Source organism: Symphodus melops (assembly GCF_947650265.1).
Source record: "Symphodus melops genome assembly, chromosome: 19".
NCBI classification, from domain to species: domain Eukaryota; kingdom Metazoa; phylum Chordata; class Actinopteri; order Labriformes; family Labridae; genus Symphodus; species Symphodus melops.
Window position 1 is genome coordinate 5344609 of NC_136709.1, and position 19125 is coordinate 5363733.

The window sequence follows — 19125 nt, forward strand, 5'->3', positions numbered from 1 at the left end:
CAGTACAGGTTTGTTACAAAAAGGCATCCAGTGATTAATAATGAAATAAAGATTAATAAAGTTAACATACCAGTCTTTGCGGCCACATCTTCTGAAACGCAGGTGTATCCCGAGAGGTTTAAGAGAAGATCTCCAATTTCCCTTGTTTTGATTTAGTTAATGGATGGACTCTTTGGATGTAATTTGGTCGGATAAAAAGGGTGTGAAGAAACAACCTTAGACTAAATAAATGGAGGCTTATATTGCTTAATTTGGGAATTTTACAGAGAATCAATTATCATACGAGTAGATCATGAAATGCCAAGAAAGAAGCCACCACACATTTTAACGTAGACCTCACCTTTAATAGGAAGCAGATAATCAGTCAGTACAAAAAAAAAGAAATCAGACACAATCACACATGTACCCACGTAATGAAGAGAAAGCCTTGACAGTGACCAAATAGAGGATATAAATGAGACTTAACAGCATTGTCACATCAACTTGAAAACTACTGTATGTGGAGGGCTGCAATGAAAACAGCAGCCGACGTCTGATCAAACATTCAACAGCATCGTCTCTTTGTAATGCCACAAAGACTTAAAAAAAAAACAGCAGGCCAAGATAAATGATTATTTTAGTTAAAACGAGGACTCAAATTAAGTCTCAAACTTGTCGGTGAGGCGTTCAGTTACAGTCAGTAAAAAGGATTTGCTCAGATCAGATGCAGAACTTTGACTTAAAGATTTAAAAGTTGACATTTCCTTCGCCAAGTAAAGGTCAAGCACTTAGTTAATTTAGATTGGGCTTTTGACTTACTAATCCCTAAACTTAAAAAAAACAAAATGAAATCCTTCCATGTTCTACCCCAACGCTCCTTTTTATTCGTCGCGCCAAAGGGCAACACTAGTTTAAAAAGCCATCATTAGGTTTAGCCTTGTTCCCCCCTCCTAGGTTATCATGTATTTGTCGGTTAGCGTCTCTTGTCCTTCCTTTCTCTATCTTTGTGCTCCCTATCTCCCCGGGAAGACCTGCTCCTCCCTTCCTCGCTTCTCCTCTTCCTCCTCTCCTTCGATTCCTTCGAGTCCCTCCCTCCACCGCTACTACCTCCTCTCTTGCGGCGACTCTTCTCTTCCCCCTTCTTCCTAGACCTCTCCGACGGCCTCCTCTTGCGCTTACCGCCGTCTCGGCTGCGGCTGCTGGAGGAGGAGGACGAGGAGGAGGAGGACGAGGAAGAGCGGCTCGATCCGGACGAGGAGGAGGAGCTCCCGCTGGAGGATGACCCGGAGGAGGACGAGGAGGAGCTGTTGCTGTGCCCGCGGCCCTTCTTCGCCACCTTCTCCTTCTTCCTGCCTCTCCGAGCGCCCGCTCCCTCCTTAGCGGGCGCAGGGGTGACGCTCGGGGCCTCCTGGGTGTCGGGCGGTTTTTGGGGCGCTTCTTCGCCCGTTTTCTCTTCCACAGCCTGGGTTTCCACTGTGGAATCCTGAGCTTTGAGGCCGGGGTTGAAGGAGTCCTGCACAGGCGCTGAGGGAGCGCTCTGAGAGGCGGGGGCGCCCTCGGGCTCCTGAGCCTCAGAGGACTGAGCGGCTGGTTCCTCTTTGAGAGGGCTGCTCTGCGGCTCACTCTCGTCTGGGGCTTCTTTGCTGGTTACGGTGGCGTCAGAGGACGGCGTTTTCTCCGCCTTTTCATTCTCACGGTCTTTGACTTCCTCCTTGCTGTCTGTTCCTCCCCCCACTCCGTTAGTCTGGCTCTCCTGCACTGCCCCGCCCTCCACCTCCATCTCCTCTGACTGTGGACTTGCCTCCTTCTCTACTGTCTCCCCCATTTCCTCGCTGTCTTTGACCCTCTCTTCTCCCTCCTTTTTCTGCTCTTTCCCCTCCTCACTCACCTCCATCCCCTCCTCCTCCTTCAACGCCTCCTGTCCCCCCTCCTTTCTCTCCTCTTCCTTGTCTACCACCTTCCTATCTCCCTCCTTTCCCCTCACCTCGTCCTCATCATCTTCCTCCTCCTCCTCCTCCATCTCTGCTAACCCCTTGTTACCTGTGACCTTGACTACCTGACCTGCTTTCTTACCCTCCGCCGGCTGGTCCATCCCTGTCGCTGCAGCGCTGTTGTTGTCCTGGTCGCGGTTAGGCTGTCGCCGGGGGCGGGATTCCATCTTGCTGAGGTGTTCAGCAAAAGCCTCCCGCCTCTCCTCGAACACAGCTGTGCACACACAACGCGAGCACAGAGGTTACAGAGTGACCACACGAAAGCTGTTTTCACTGGCAGATTTAAAAGAAATCCGACTGACCGTTAAGTTTCTTGGTGGAGTCATCGAGGAGTTTCTGCGTGGCGGAGCACATTTTTCCAGGCAGATAGAAGATATGAGGCTTAGATTTCGTACGAATGTACTTCACCAGATGGTTATTGTGGCCGGTCCACTCCTCTTGCTGTCACGGACAAAGGAGAGGGTTACAAGAAATAAAATATCACAAACACTAAAAATTTTTTTTTACCCACAATCACTTTTTGCAACGGCACCTCTCCTTAAATTAACGTTTGATACAGGATTCAACCAAAACACACTGAACATGAAAGTCAACACAGATTTTAGTTTCATTATCTTTATGTAACAGTTAGGACCAAGGACCAAGTCCTTTAAATGTTCTGGTGGGCCCGAGTGTGAATGCAGTTGGTTAGTTCTGCTGCAGTTTCCCTGTTCATTGTTTTTAAACACTGTGATGCTCAATTCAATTCAAAAAACTTGATTTGTCCCCGGAGAAGCAAATAAAGGGCACACAGAGCAGCAAATAACGACAGTGCAACTATACTAAAACATTTAACCAACAACGAATAGAGTGTCAAAGAAGAATAAGTGTCATGGTGTTAGTATAAAGTTAGAATCCAATCACAGAGTTAGATACGAAGAACAGCAGAGAGGAAAAACACAGGTCACAGAGTTGGATTCAGAGGACAGCGACGGAGGGAGATGTGGAAGGACATGCATGTAATCAGATGAAAGCAGACATGCAGTAGACTGTTGAAACAGATATAAACAGAGCTGTGGTGCCAGAGAAGATATAAGTGGACAGTGATCGGACTAAGATGTTATCAGACATGATGTCTTTATGTAATGAACAGACGTAACAGAACTATAGTGCAGTAAGTGAGTATAAATATAATATACAAGTATAAAGATCATAAAACACACCAAACTGGACTATTTACTCCTACTTCTTGTGCAATAATAATGTTAGAAGATGTCACCTGATCTTATCTGTATTTTTATTCTTAAATGTGATTGCATTGCAATATTTATTTATGGGACAATTTGTGCAATAACATTCCATCCTTACATGCACTGTGTGCATACTAGTGTTCATACAGACTTACATCGTTAGGTTACTGGCATATCAGCTGTTCCTTTTCTGATGCATATTTTTATACTAGCTCTTGATTATTGTTTTTGATGCATGTTTTTTTCTACACTTATATTTTTATCCATTTTAATTTTTTACACTGCTATCCTGCTGTAACACTGTAAATTTCTCCGCTCGCAAGATGAATAAAGGATTATCTTATTGCTATATGCAGATACTAAAGAATAAAGTGATAGTGGTGCATAGCAGATAATAGAAAAACAGTCTAAATATGAACTAGCTCTGTATAGACAAAGATGAATACTGAAGAATAAAGTGACCTGTGCTGTTTAAGTAATAAACCCAGGCGGCCCCCTTTTCACTTTCACTGAATGGAGTCTAAAAAAGGAATCCTCTACATGTGGAATAAATCGACAGTGTTGAGAAGCGTTTTCTTACCAGCTGAGCTAATTCCACTTTCTGTTCCAACAGTCTCAGCTCAGTCTGTTTGGCTCTCCGCTCTTCAAACAGCTCCTTCTTTTCAGTCTCCACCTTCTTTCTCTCCGTTTCAGCCTGAACCTCGAGCTTCTGCTCAATCTCTGTGCGTCTCTTTAGCTGTGGGGAAAAGCAGAGAGCGGAGACAGATGAGTAATGTGTGCGCACGGCTGAAAACATCAGTAATACACGGACACTAGTTCATTAGTTTTAAGGTCGCTGCTTTAGATAAACGTTCTCCATGTGATCTGGTTCTTTCGGTTATCGCCGCATGTCATCTCCCACACTTCCTGCCTGTCTAACAAAAGGCCAAATCCCCCCAGAGAGGCAGAAGCTTCATTTGGTTTCAGTGATGAAGCAGAATAAAAACATGGAGGAACGTTGTAAAATACAGAATCAGATTCAGGAATTCCAGGGCCAGTCGTTACCTTTGCTGAATGACTTTGGCAAACACGATTCATCTCTTTTTATTGTTTAACTTTCTCTTGCTGCCCTCCTCCCCTGACAGACACTCAGGACAGATATTCCTCACCTTATCTGTAGACACGTTGGACTCCTGTTTGAATTTCTGTAAGGTGCCCATCAGCAGGCCGAACATGCGCCGATTCCTGAACGAGAAAACACAAAGAAGACATTACGATCAAGAATTTGTCGGTGTAAAAAGACAAACTGATCCAAAACGATGAGCTCAATATAAAGACTGAAGGTCATGTTGGCTCACCTCTGTTTGCCCTTCTCGTCCATGGTTTGATCTTGAATGAGGTCTCGGCGTGTTCTCTCTTTGGAGGTAGCAACTACTGACGACTGCAACGCCGGCTGTGATGACAAAACAAAGGAGAGGAAACCATTTGTAAGAGACATTTATTTTAATGAAACAAAACAAGGAACTTCTCGACGTAGGTCATTTCTGAAAGATCAAGGACACAAATTGATGGCAGGTTGAAAGAGTAAAATAACGTACACATGCCTGAGACAAAACAACAGAAACAAGAACAGTGGGACAAAAACAGAGGCTCTAAAACATCAAAAAATAAAACTATGGCTGCTGAAGTAACCAAACCATGTTAGAGCTTCAAAGACACATTCTACATGTTGCTGCTAGCTCGCTAGCTTTAGCTTGATTGTGTACAGTGAGTGCTGGCAGGTAGATAGTAATGATGATAAAAGTCTGAATTCTCTTTTTTCACATAAACATCTGATTTATTGATTTCTCTGGAGATGAAAAGTGATTTGAAGCCTCATTAATCAAACGTCTGCCCACGCTTGATATCGTTAGCTGGACATGCTGTTTAACCCCCCCCCCCTCCCGCAGGCTCTTACCTTTTTGACATCGTCGTCATCCTCGGCGTCGCTGTCGTGACGTGCGTCTCTCCTGGCCCTCTGGTCTCCTGCCAGCCTGCACGCATGGACATGAAAGGGTCAGACAAGTGACAGACGCACACAAGTCAGCTCCTGCTGTGACAGCTGGAAGTGAAGCCTTACATCACTGTGTGGCATGATGTGGATATAAAAGTGAGCAATAAACACCTCAAACAAAAAACAGCACAAGTCAAATAGTTCATCTGTTTCATTAAGAATAATTGACTCTTTGAATCCAGCAGAGCAAAATAAGTTGAGCACTTCAGTAAATGAACATTAAACTATTCTGTTTCCTCTTCTATTTTAAAAGCTGTTCTTACTTCACTGGGGCGTGAACCAAAGAGAACACTTCCCAAGAAATAAAAGAACCACAGCATGGTTAAACATCTGTCTCACCTTCATATTAGTATCTACAGTAGACCATCATGTAAAGTGTGAAGAGTTAAACAGTAGAGAAATGTCACCTCAGCAGGGCTCCCTCGATGTCCCTCTGCTTGGCAGGAGGGCCGCCGCCGCCTATATCTGAGAGACTACGTCTGGAAAAGACAAAGAGGTTGTTCACAGGTTAGACGATGCTTTACATACATTATATATTTGATTCTTTATACAACGACACCATCAGTAAACATGCAGTATACTGTAGAGGCCCTTGCTCTAGCGCCTCTTTTTCTGTAGGTATTTGTTCATCCTCCAAACTCTACATCATTTAAACGCTATAAAAATGTTTCAACATGTGCTAAAAAAAAAAAAAAAATGGTTGGAATGAGAAATATTTCATCCTTTAAATTAGTGGTCGGGGAAAAAAATTAAAAATCAATTTGAAGATTCATCGCAGTTCTTTGTTGAAAGATTTTGCAATGAAAATCCAAAAATCGATTATTAAACCAATGGAGTGGTCCAGCTCCAGGGTTACTGCTGCGTAAGTGCAAGCGCAGTGTTCATTCGAGATCCACAACGGGAGAGAGAGACGTTGCAGCCCAGACACTGTTTCTGAGTATGCTCTTGTTCAGTCTTATCAGGAGGAGTTTGAAAAAGAAAAAAAAGTGAAGCAGTTTGTGGGATTTATTCGTTGCAAAGATTTTGAATAAAATTGTTTAAATTCACCTGATTGTTTGTATTGATGGGTGAAAAATGAACCACACAAAACTGAGAAGCATCGTCGACAATTATTTGATAAACGAATCATGAGGTGACTGTCGATTCACACTCTGACTTGAAGTAAAGACAAGCAACAAAGAACTAAAAGAAATCAATGTCATTTTCTTCAGCAAATTAAAAAAGGGGGAATAGAAAAACGGATTTATAGATGTTGAACAGCTTCAGAAAAAACCCTGAACAGTAGTCACTGCTGTAGTACTTAAATTACAAACTCTAAAAGGTGAATAGATTATAAAAGTACAGCTAAAATTAATGAATATCAAGATTTTAAAACATTTGACTTCTATGAAGGTTACGATCGTCTCATTTTAAACTGACGATGAGATGTATTTCTACATCGTGATTTAAAGGCAAACATTCCAATATGAGTCGATGCGTTTTAAATCCACTCTCATCCAAACGCTACAACACTGAGTTTTTATCAATGAAATGCAGATCTACACACCCTTCAATCTATAAAATACATGTTCATTTTATAAAAGTGTCATCAGATAGATAGATAGATACTTTATTGATCCCGAGGGAAATTCAAGTCCGTGTATGTGAATCTCAACTCAGTTAGAAGCAGATCTATGAAGTGTGTGCATGAAATGTACATCAGTGTGTACATGACGTGAAGTGTGTACATCAGTGTGTAGATGAAGCGAGTAAATCAGTGTGTACATGCATGTTTGTAAAGGTGCAGCTCTACCTGAGCAGGTTGAGTCCTCTGCCGCGACCTCCACCCGGGCCTGCCATGGAGCCGCCGAGCCGACGGGTCTGACCCGGTCTGAAGACAAGGAAAAACAGATGAGCACACAAAACGTCTCCACAATGGCCCGTCACTTCCATCATGATATTTTCATAATGTTATTGTTAGAAAGATTTAAGTATAAAGACATGTCGGGACAACGCCTAACGTGACAGGCCAGAGAATAGTTACCAGGTTAAATCATCCAAATCACGGCAAATAATACGTACGTCTTCATTTTTATAAGCTATTAATTTGTGTTGTTATTGCATTGTTTTAAATGTAGCTATAGACAGATTTCGGTTCATTTATCTGGCTCTGAGGCTGAAGTGTTTGCTAAGCTAACCTACGCATGCTAACGCGTATCTGTGCTTCTTTAGCCCCGTTAGAAACTCAGTGGAAATGTTCAGACAGCTAAACAAGCGCTCATGCTTTTTTTTACCTTGATTCATTAGGATCACGTCCCGTTAATTTACGGATATTATCGTCCACATTTTTCAGGCTTTCCTTGGCTTTTTCCAGCTGGTCCTGCAAGCTCCGCACTACCACCGCCATCTTGCCTCCAGTGCGCGCGAATCACGTGTTTACTTCTTCTTCACGTTTTTTCTTTCCTCTTCTCTTCTTTTGGAGTTGCAAAGACATCCAACGACATAGCTCCTTAGCGCCCTCTGCTGGATGATTGTTTTACTGAACAGGAATTTTTGATGTTCTTTAATTTAATATTTACTCAAAAAATGTTCCTGAATGTCTGAATGCTTAAACATTGTTGAAGATACGTCGCTGGATTTGAATAAAAGGTCATTGAATTCATATATTGTTTAACAAGACCAAAACTTTTGACAGCTTGATGAGATGGCATTGCAGAAAAACTACCAGGCAACAGGGCCTTTTCAACCCAGTATTAACAGGATAAGAATAGATATAAAAACAACATAAACATACGTTGATTTATTGTGTTTGCATCAACCAATCAAAGATCAAAGGAGGCTGGTTATTTTGCTGGTTTTTAAATGCTAACGTAACTCTACATATTGTGATAATATACATTACTTAATCAGGAAATCTCCATTCTGTTTTGAGACACATGGTACTTTTGTATGAAGACTGCATTTTAAGCAGAAGAGAACAAAATGTTTATCTTTCTGTTTTGTTTCTCCTACAAGCAGTCGATCTTCTCTTGTCAGCAGCCTGTCTCTTTATCACAAACCGCAGTGAGCTGAGGACACCAGCTCTGAATTATGCGACTTAGATTTAAGATCTACTCTCACAGCTCTTGCATATCAAATGTGGAACTAACCATCAAACCACAGTCGATTTCCTGTTTTTTCTTCTGTGTTGCACTGCTCTTGTCTTGCTGTGCTATTGATGATCCACTGAATTATTTTACACTTTACACCGTGTGTGTATTGTGTAACATAAATGATTTATCATACTCCATTTATATACTAAATGCACAGATGAAGTGTGTGTTATTTACTCAATATATTGTGTTAATGTAAAAAAAATGCAATTAATTTAAAACACTAATGCCAAGTTTTGAACATATGTAGATATTGCTTGATATAGATTGTATTGCTTGTTTTTAGAGACTCATATGGCTTGTATGACCCCATATGTGTGATCTGCTAACTCCCTATGAGCAGAGATCCAGCGGGGTCATATCAGAGCGGCTCCTCTCTCCTAAATGTTCACAGAAGGTGTTCGAACCTTTGCAGTTCAGGCTGCACAGATGGACATCTCATGCAGTGTCCATTTTTAAATCCCTTCTTCAAACTCCTTTTTTCATCTGAATTTTTCTTAGCTGTTGGCTTTGTTGCAATGTTTTTACAGTCTTTGTTTGTTGCCTGTTGTTTTTCTTGTTATTTATCTGTTAACCGCTGCTGTCTGGCCTTGTTTCTACATTGAAGCACTTTTTTAATTTGCTCATAAAACATGTTCTATTAATGAAGTTATTCTTAAAATGTTTCTTCTTATTATTCATAAAATCCTTTCCGCTTTAAAGAAAACGAGTAATACCCTAAATATCTTAAACTTTTTTTTGTATTCATTTGATAAAAAATCCTAATGACCCATATTTTACTTTTAATAAGATTATTATTTGAAAGAAATGAGAAAACAATAGATAAAGAAACTATAAATGAAGAGAAAAAGAAAAATACATTCTGAAAAAGACTATTGCTTAGTTATATTATGCTGCAATACTGAACAGTATACATTAACATATGAATGGATATTAAAACCCTCAAATTATCTGGGGGTTCAGTTGACCCCATTCAAAGTTTAACGCCTCTAAATAAATGATTGACCTCTTTTCTTTTGCTTCATAGTAAATTACTTTTCCTGATTTAATTGTGACAACTGGGTAAACATAAAATTAACATGATGATAAATTTTCAATGTCCTGTACACATCGGTGTTCTATGCCGCTGCTGTTTCAATAAGTCATATTTTTGTTAGTTGTATCATTTGTATTATTTTTCAAAGAAATGGTCTTTCAAAAGAAATGGACATTCAAAAGCCTAAACCATGAAAATCAATCTTGCCATCCCATAACATTACCATCTATTATAATTTCCTAGATATCAAAGACATCATTACTTTCTCAGTTTTTCTCATTTTGTAATTACATCTCTAGTTGTAACAACACTGATGATATCTGTTAGCCATTATAATTCCTGCTCAGTAAGTCTTTGGTATTCTTTTGCTTGACGGTGAGTAAAAAGTTGAACCTCCTCCACTGTGCTCTTTGTCACCTCTGTCGTAACTCTGTGTCACATAAAAAAAAATATCTGTTATTGTTTCAGCACAATTGCGTGATAATCTTAAAGTCTCATAATCCAGATGTGAAAAAGTTCTTTGTCTGCGCTCCAAACAAAGCAGTAAACAAGCTGTAAGAAGCACTGAGCGTGTGTGCAAACAGAAACTGTTAAACAAACACACCATGTTTGTTCATGTGAAGAAGGCCAGGTCAGTCTGACAACTCACGCTTGTGTTTCTAAAGTTTATTGCAGCAGCAGGACATAGTTTGTGTTTGGCGTCTAGGCTCTGATATCAATACTCCTTACGGTTTCATTTTACATGCAGAAATGTAAACGTAAACCTTGTTTGAGCATAAAAATGGTTGCTGGGGTGATGACGTTGAGTAAGAGTGTTCTGGTGCAGCCAGGTCAGAGCTGGCGATGAGACAGTAGACCGAGGGACCGACCGGAAATCTTGCAGCGTACAAAGACCGCTAATTGGAATGAGCTGATGCCAGTTGAATCTGGATAATGACCATAATGACGCATGTCTGGTGTGAAATCAGTGCAGCTCACTTTTACTGCCTGGACTAGCTCACAGGCTTAATTGTGTTAATCAAATAATCCATCTAAAAATCATTGTGTGCATTCAAAAGCCCAATAAGAACGACATTGCACGCCAGCTAGTACTGTTTGATGTCTCATCTGGCGACATGATATGATTTATCTTATTGGTTAGAGTTACACCTTTGTTGAAGGTCAAGCTGCAGTTTGGGTTTGGTTCTCCCATGGGTGGATATCACGCATCAACATCTGGTGCTAAAACTGAAGCAGAAACAGAAACAGCAAAAACTGCAGTTCCTCAAGTGATCACTCCTGACTGCTTACAAAAGCTCGTCATCTCAAAAGACCACGTCCCAATTTAGACGCTGAATCCTTGAGATGTCGCATTTGAAGACCAATTACGCTACGGCAGTGCGTCAAATACGGCTGACATACGAGTCCTCCTTTCCCCAGCCATGTCATGAAGCATCCTGTCTATCCTTCCCTGCCAGTCAGATCAAAAGACTTTCATGCAGATGAGGAATACCGTTTTAAACGAGAGACTGGTTTTAACGTATTTGAATAGCTACCTAAGTTAAGAAACACAAAAGGCCTCCAAACTCCCAGTTATCTTTAAAAATCTAGGTTACGTTAAAGGACAAATATGTCAGATATCTATTAAATTGAATCATCAAATGACCTTACAATATCATCAGACATTAAGGAAACATTCTGTTTCCAATGCAGTATGTATGTATGATGTATGTATGGTTTGGGTTTGTTTTCACTAAAGAAGTAGACCATCGTACTGCACACCAACACAGCTGTTTTGCACCCCACTCCTGTTTGCAAAGGAAATGTCAAACCAACAGGTTGATAGTACGAATTTCTGTGAATACGTTCAGTTTGTTTACACTTTGAAGAGGTGACTTTGCTGTTAGCAGACTACGATCTATTCTGAGAAGCTATGACCAGCATGTCATTAGAGGTATTCCAAAAGTATAAATGTATGGCCTCAGTTGACAGTAGAATGAGGAATTGTTCTTCAAATAGAGGTTTGACATTGAAAGGGTAAAGGTGATGTGATTCTTCAGACCATGTATAGAAATATCCAAAGTGGGAAGGAATTTATGACATCTGTTGTACTGTATATAATGGCTCCACACTAAACATTAAATTGTCTATCTTTCAGCCTGCACAGAGTCTCAGTGTTGTCCGTTAGATTAGAACCACGGCCGTGATATGCTGCGTTAATATTATCCAGTCTGTTGATAGATTCAGCTTTAGGGACATTTATATTATTCAACCCATCACAGGTGTTGCAGCAAACTGGTTCAGATGTAACGGATTCTGGCCGACCTAAAAAATGCAGTGGCAATTTTCTCATGATCTCCACGACTGAAAACAAGGTAAAACTAGGATACAATTTGGAAATACTTTTGAAAAATGGAGAGAGGTTAGAACACAGAAAAATTTCAAGAATGACGCAGAGCTAGCTAAACGCTTCAGTGTCTGAGACATGGCTACACTCATGCACATGGACTGCAGGAGGGGCGGGGAGGTCTCGCTTTCTGCCTGCTAGTTGTCATCCTTTGTATTTAATGTCACTGAACTTCACTTAGCAGTGTTTGTGTTACCTCCTACAGAATCTTTTTTGTTTTGTTTTTTTGGTTATGTCGATTGGGGATGGTAGTTTTTCCCCCATTTGTAAATGGGGGGAAAACTGTTTTGTTAGAATACCCTTTAAAAACCCAAGTGGTCAAGCCATAATAAAGACAACAGAAACAAACAACATTTTAATGCTTTTATTCACTGACTAAAAGAAGAGAAGCATTCATTCAACATTAATTCAAATCAACATTCGGCAGGTTGATCCTTAAAGTGTACGCCATCTGTCAATTAAAAGGTTGTACATGGAGGTTTGCAATGTCGCCTCCCTTTTCTCATCATCAACAGAACCATGGATCAACACCGTTCTCGACCACAAAATGCGTCCTCTCCGCTGGGGGAGGACTCTTTTCCTGCAGGCTGAACCAAAAACACAGCTGGTGAGGTTTTCAAGAGGGTTCGATACGATTTCAGTCACATTTTTAAAACCAAAGCTCAATCGATGGTCAATAGGGGGGTATTTTAGAGTAGGAGCTTTATTACTGGTTAAAGCCAAAATCCTACAACAGATGTTTCTGAAACCATGTGTATTTGTTCAGACACAGCAGAAAGAATTTAGTTGAGTTAGTGATCTAGATTTGTAAAAAAAACAAACGAAAAAAAAACTTTTTTCAAGAAGCCAATGAAATGTGCTCAATATAAAATCCGCTCCCTGTCACCTGAACACTGGTCCGGCCGTGTTTCTGGTTCCATCTGGCTCCCTGCTGACAGGAAGAAAGTTGAACCCGCTGCTATGTGCTCACTTTAACAAACACAATCACACAGGAACGTAACGCTCAGAATATTCAACAGTAAGGATGGTAAAACCATTTTTTCGCAGAAAACACAACAATGTAGCTTCTGATTTACAAAGTCTGTGATTTTATAATATACTTCATGTTCATAAATTGAACCCGGACATGTGTTGCATAAGAGTTTACCACGGTAATGCATTGTTGATACCTATACAAATATGCACGATGTGAGAGTTTATATATCTATATAGTTTATATTTCTTCCTCTATGGACTTCTAAAGACGCAGCCGGGCGCTGTCAGCACTGCTTGTGCCCCCTTGTGGCCACTAGTAAGACTGCTGTTATTGCAAACTGTCCTGATTTTAAACAAATGCACAACATTCGTACCACGATAAAACTAGGGGCCGTCTAGCCAGTCTCACAGAGACCAAGAGTGAGCCTGCCGTCACCGCTGCTGTCGCTGGGCTGGCTGACCAGAATCAAAAGATCTTAAAACGAAATGATAAAGGTTACATAAATCATCATAAGGCCAAGTATTGTCATTGCAAGTTCTTATTAGTTTACGACTTCAGTTCGACTGCGTAACAGTGAGGAAAAGAAAAAAAAAAAAAAAAGAAATAAACACAGGAAGAAAACGAGTGGATTATATGCATTCTTCTTGCATAGTTGTGAAGCTGGACTGGGCAGCAGGCCTGCCTGCCTGGCTAATTAGGAGGTTTAGCTCTCCAGACTTTGACAAGAAAGACTTTGTTTCGCAGCCAGGAACATCAGAGCCACAGTCGATGAGACCTAAATGAAGATAGCTGGCTGACACGGAGCATGAATATCTATCAGGTCCTCGATAAAGCCAGGCGCTGCAACAACCTCCAAAAGCTCCCGACAAAGATCGGCTGGGTCGTGCAATTAGAGCCATTTTGCTGTTTTGTTTTCTGTTGAAATATAATACGGCAAGTGCACAATAATAAACCTGGTATCACTGCTATAATGTGAGCATCTTCTTAAACTGGCTGTCAGCTCTGGCTGAAGATGAAAAACTGGAGAAGCTAAACTTCCTGTCACTGGGGCTAACAAACGCAAGGACTCTGAGAGTGAGCCCTCCCTTTCACTGAGATGACACCCAGCCGTATACACATCACCCGTGTCTGCTACACAGAAAATAGATTTTATACCAGTGTACTGCACCTCCAGTGTATTTCCCCCCCCAAGTCACAGAAATAATATACAACAGGATGTGACATCCGATTCTTCACATTTCTGCACGAGTCCAGCCTATTCGGAGTTTTGCACGTTACGGTAGTAGTCTGTTGTCTGAGCATTTTGATACAAAAATAAAACAAACAGGAAGTGTCAGAAATGTCTCTTTGTGGTGAGGAAACTCGATCTCTTTATGTTAATCCCTTCAGAAACGCACCACTTCCCAGACTCTATTCAGCGAGGTGATATCATACTCTCACTCTATCATACTGGACTCACATACTCTTGATTTGACACTGAGCCTGAGTGGATAATATAACTCGCTTTCCCCGTGACTCTGAGCCTGTGTTTAGACTGATGCAAATCTGAAACAGTCTGCTGCTTTGGTACTAAAATAACACACACTCCCCATTCAGCCCGTGCCAATGGAATTAGCGATGTTAATTTTGCAAAGAAGTGTCAAAGCTCACTCTTTGTAACCCTGCTTATCTACGGCTCTGCGCTCACGACACTTCAATAAGCTGTTAAAGTCTTCACCTGAAGATGGACTACACTAGAGACCAGCTCTGTGGATTCTGTTCATCAGGCAACAGGGACGGGGCCCCGCCGCGTTCCACGATTCCTCTATGAATGCATGAAAGAGCGCAGAAAACTATCTCTGAACATGTGACAGGTCCAAAGTGTGAACTGGCAGCAGACACATCAATGTACAGTTACTATTGGTTATGGTCGCCTGAATACCTGACACCAGATTTCCTCCTGTCGAGCCTTCAAAGCGGTCATCATGGAGGCTCCACTCATTTAAAAAGAAGGCGTTGCTAGTCTTTTTTCGTCACCGCCTCTTTCTGTGGAGACACAGTGTGGTAACATCTGTCTGCATACAGAAGACCAGGAGAGACTCTTGTTGCCCCTGTGTTTCCATAGTGAACATGTACTGTGACTTAGGGGTGAGTTTGTGCGCGTGTAACTGCTAACTTCTCGGTCATTGCATTGAGATGCTCTTTAAAACACGAGACTGACCGCGAAGTTCAAACGCTCTTATTTCATACAGCACAGTCAGCGTAAAGATGCGGTTCACATGATTTTAGTGTAACAGACACAACCCCCCCCCACACACACACACACACACACACACCCCCGAAAGGGCCTCGAGATTCTAAAATAATATTAAAGCAAGCGCTTTGTGAATGAGTCGACCTTTATGCACACTGTTAACTAGCACTTTAAAAAAAATAGTACGACACACCTCGGCTCTGCTCAGACCAGCTGGTAATGTGGTGTGACTTGTCAACACGAGCTGCATCCCCGATTCCCTTCAACAACAGACTGACTCATTCAAAGTAAAAAAAAAATATAGTATATATCTATATAGAGTCCAATTTTCATGCAGACACTTTGTAGTAAACTGGTTGCAAATCAGACAGCCTGAGCGACCCCCCACGTGGAATGTCTTGTTCTCTATTCTCGAGCAGTCGATCTCTGTTCGGCTGAGACTAAACGCTTCCCATCATATCTGACCTTGACCTTGACTAGCCTGGAAATACAATATCTCACACAGAGCACAGCGGCCTTACTGGGAAGCTAAAAGTCAGTCACAAAGTATCCTCTGGAAGCTTCTGTAGGAATACTCAGTACCTGACTCTCTCTCTCTCTGTGTGTGTGTGTGTGTGTGTGTGTGTGTGTGTGTGTGTGTGTGTGTGTGTGTGTGTGTGTGTGTGTGTGTGTGTGTGTGTGTGTGTGTGTGTGTGTGTGTGTGTGTGTGTGTGTGTGTGTGTGTGTTCTGCGTTTGAAACAAAGTCGTCGTCGTCCTCCTCGCCTCTAAGATCTACATTCAGTCCCTCCTCACAGTGAAACAGGTGATGAAAGAAAGAGAGAGAGAGAAATGCTCTCTCTGTGTACGCCTCAGTCACACTACAACCAGCACGACGTACTGCGCTCGAATGGCGTGACCAGGGATGCGGCCCGATTTACAAGCTGTGCAACACGGCTGCTTTTTCTTTATAAATGTGCGGATATACATTTCCAAACGGCGCCTCGCCTCGAGACACGTTTCCACAACAAGCCGCTTTTTGTAATCTTCAACGGTCGAACAAAAAAAAAAAAAAAAAAAAAAAAAAAAAAAAAAGGTGCAACCGCCGTCCGTTTCTGCTCGAGTCGAGCACAGAACGAGTACGCTGACGTTTTAACCTGGTCCAGCACAGTATGGTCCACAGTATAACAAAGGAAGAGTTTGGGCGCACACTAAAAAAAACCCCAAAGTGGTCAGAGAGTGGAAGAAACGAGGAGAGGAGAGTTTGGAAAAGAGCGAGTTAAGGAGGTGTAGAGTAGGAAAGAAGACTGGACCGGCCTCCTGCCAGTGTGCGTGTACATGGGCACTTCAGATAGACTCGTGTCTGGGTTCAGTTTGTTCCACTGTGGTCTTTGGCAGCTTAAAAAAGAAAAACACGTCGAGGGAGGAGGACAGATCCAGTGACTCCTTACACTCTGTAGGAGCGAGCGAGAGGCCTGAGCTATTGTAACTTTCCCTCCGATTGTACCCTGAGAACGAACAGTTTCTGTTCCTGTTTCCTGCTGCAGGAGGAGTGATAAGACGACACCGCTGAACACGAGCGAGCAACCCCTTTCAAAAATCGGACGCACACAAACGCAAACATTAGCATTCAGAAAACACACGGTGGCTGCACTGCCGATCACGCTACCTTGTCTATTTCTACAGGATACATTTTTGACAGCTAACATGAAACTTGCGCAGAAAACACAGGCACTCTCAAAAGAGAAAATCAAGTGTGCGTGCCGACACATGATCCGAGGCTACTGAAGCTTGTGAAACCGCCTTTCTCAAAGAGTAAGCTAAGCTAATGATCACAGCAACAAGGTACAACCAACACAAAGCTAATGAGTCGGGCAGGGGAGAGGTTTCAAAAGCAGTGAGACTCCAGAAGCTCAACATGGCGTCGACACAAAAGGGATCAGGGCCGGAGCGGTTTATTCAGCTGAAGCGTGCGATGCCAGAGTGCGGCACAGCTTCACTTTCAAATGCCAGAAAAGCCTTTCCGGCAGAACTTTACCTCATCGCTTCTCAACGACACACAGAACTCTTTCCACACAATCTTCACTGAAAAGGTTAAAAAAAAAACAAAAAAAAACAAGAAGATCACGGGTCCTGCAATTCCTGCCCAGTCTCTTAAATATTTGCCCAAGTCTTTACTTGTTCTCTTCGTCATTTTGTTGCCTAAATAAAAATAACGTCATTCTATTTGTCACAACACCTAAACAAAGATAGAGAAGGAGCTCTTGAGTAACTGTATTGAAGTTTAAAAAAAAAAAAAAGGGGAACATAATAAAAAGTGAAAATGATTCTGCTTTTGCTGAGCTGAGCTCAGGAGAAATCACAGCCTCTGTGTTTCCTCTGAGCAGACCGCTCGAACAGCGTGTGGAGCCAATAACATGAGAGGAGAGGAGAAGACAGGAAGTGGTAGAGGAAGCACACACGAGTGGTGAGAGTGGAGATTGTAAAAAAAAAAAAAAAAAAACAACATTAAAACGTGTTTGCTCAGCTTTGAAAAGGCATTCTGGTATGAATAGCTGTGAATGTTCACTTTGTATCAGATGACACTGACTCACGGTGCAAAGCTGAGCTCTTAAAAGAGGAGACGTGGTGGTGGTGGTGGTGGTGGTGGTGGGGGGGGGGGTATAAGTTAAAAACCAACATACGTAACTCTCAGTGTGTACTGTCGGTAGCCCGTCTCTTCAGAGTTCAAACAGCTCAAAAAGAAACTCCTGGTGTCAAAAGTGCATTTATTATTTATCCTGAGATATGGACCGAGGACGAGGAGATTATCATGGTCAAACCATTAAGATGAACCCACTCTTGGTAAACCGCAGGCACACAAATATACTCAATTTGTTCTGAGCTGGTGCTAACATATACACACACCTCTCCTCCCATCACAGGTAAACTTTGGATACTGCAGACCTTCACAGTCTGCCATGCCTTTACCCTGCCCTCGAAAGTGCCACTGACTGCAATGCACAATAACTGATGAAAGCCGTTGAGGAAATAAAACTCGAGTTAAATATGGAATAAAAAAAAAATAAAGGTGCTCTGCAGCCCACAGCAACTTTGATCATATCCCAGCTGAGCGCAGGAAACGAGGAGGAATCACTGCAGCGACAGAGCTAAACTTGGCCCTGGTCATGCTCATAGTAAGGTTCGTCTGGAACACAATGTGTGTGGCTGGAATTGCTGGCTTAGCTCCCAAACATGGCATGAATGTACTTCCACAGAGCCTGAACAACACTGATAAGGGCAAAGACAAAGTTTGGGTTACAGGTGTTCTCTTGGTATGAGACAAAAAAAAAGAAAAGAAAAACTGAATCAATCAGAGCCGGGCCACCACCGTCGTCAAGAAGAAGGAGGAGCTCCACAGCCAGCTAGGATGTGCCAGACATTTCCCCCCAGATAATGGACTACATTCAGTTCAGACATTAATTAGGCCCTGCAGGTTAAGCTCAAATCGACAGCATAGATTTTTTTCCCCGACTTCTCTCAGCCCCTCCAACATCTCCTGGATATTAAACATGTGCAACAAGTAGATTGGTTTTTGCCATTCTTAAGTCACGTTCAACCTTAATCTTTGAAAACAAATGTATGATAAAGGTTTGTTGACCCCCCCGACCGAGGCGGCTGGAGGGTTTATCAGATGGCAAGACAAACGACACCATTTAAAACAATAACAACAAGAACCACTGTGTCCTTAAAACAGGGGCCGTTTCCAAGGCAACTGTGACTCAAGAGCAAAAAAAAAAACACGACTTAAGCTAACCGATTGTTTCATACAACCGAGTACTCATTATCATCACAACCACTGCCCGGCTCATTGCGATGTTCAGAGCCTACCTGAGACACAGAAATACGCCCCCCAAACTTTGTTGTGCTGTTTTTGCCAGTTCTCAGAACTAGAACTGGTCTTGGCTGGAATTGAAGCCCACAATGTTCAAACATCCTTTAACTCAGCAGCCATGACTGCTGCTGTAGCAAGATATGCGTCGTTCAAATTTCGGTGGCAAACATAGCTGTGCAGTTAGCCTTCAATAATCGACAAAAAACAAACTGACCAGCAAGCTGAATGAGAAAACCAGAGGTCGAGTTACATTCAGTTCACCCCCCCCCCTCCCTGTTCTT

General features: G+C 42.1%; 1 protein-coding gene and 1 long non-coding RNA gene across 2 annotated transcripts; one reads left to right on the forward strand and one right to left on the reverse strand.

Moving 5' to 3' along the window:
* Positions 1 to 322: 322 nt before the first annotated feature.
* On the reverse strand, positions 323 to 7666 carry pnn (pinin, desmosome associated protein). The gene is made up of 9 exons (XM_079368980.1): positions 7505 to 7666; positions 7024 to 7101; positions 5639 to 5710; positions 5136 to 5211; positions 4537 to 4631; positions 4348 to 4423; positions 3780 to 3935; positions 2273 to 2411; positions 323 to 2184 (listed from the first exon to the last, which is right to left on the reverse strand). Exons 1-9 carry the CDS (start codon positions 7615 to 7617, stop codon positions 953 to 955), a joined length of 2037 nt encoding a protein of 678 aa, XP_079225106.1. The 5' UTR covers positions 7618 to 7666; the 3' UTR covers positions 323 to 952.
* A 4472-nt stretch (positions 7667 to 12138) lies between these two features.
* On the forward strand, positions 12139 to 17476 carry LOC306840811. The gene is made up of 2 exons (XR_013781372.1): positions 12139 to 16024; positions 16067 to 17476. It is a non-coding gene; the product is annotated as an uncharacterized lncRNA (long non-coding RNA).
* Positions 17477 to 19125: the final 1649 nt, after the last annotated feature.

What these genes read in the sequence shown, in the direction of transcription:
- pnn (XM_079368980.1), bottom strand. Translation starts at nt 7,617, where the DNA reads ATGGCGGTGGTAGTGCGGAGCTTGCAGGACCAGCTGGAAAAAGCCAAG. An exon ending in CGTGATCCTAATGAATCAAG is followed by an intron (nt 7,102 to 7,504) that starts GTAAAAAAAAGC and finishes CCTTGTCTTCAG; the next exon opens with ACCGGGTCAGACCCGTCGGC. An exon ending in ATGACGACGATGTCAAAAAG is followed by an intron (nt 4,632 to 5,135) that starts GTAAGAGCCTGC and finishes TTGTCATCACAG; the next exon opens with CCGGCGTTGCAGTCGTCAGT.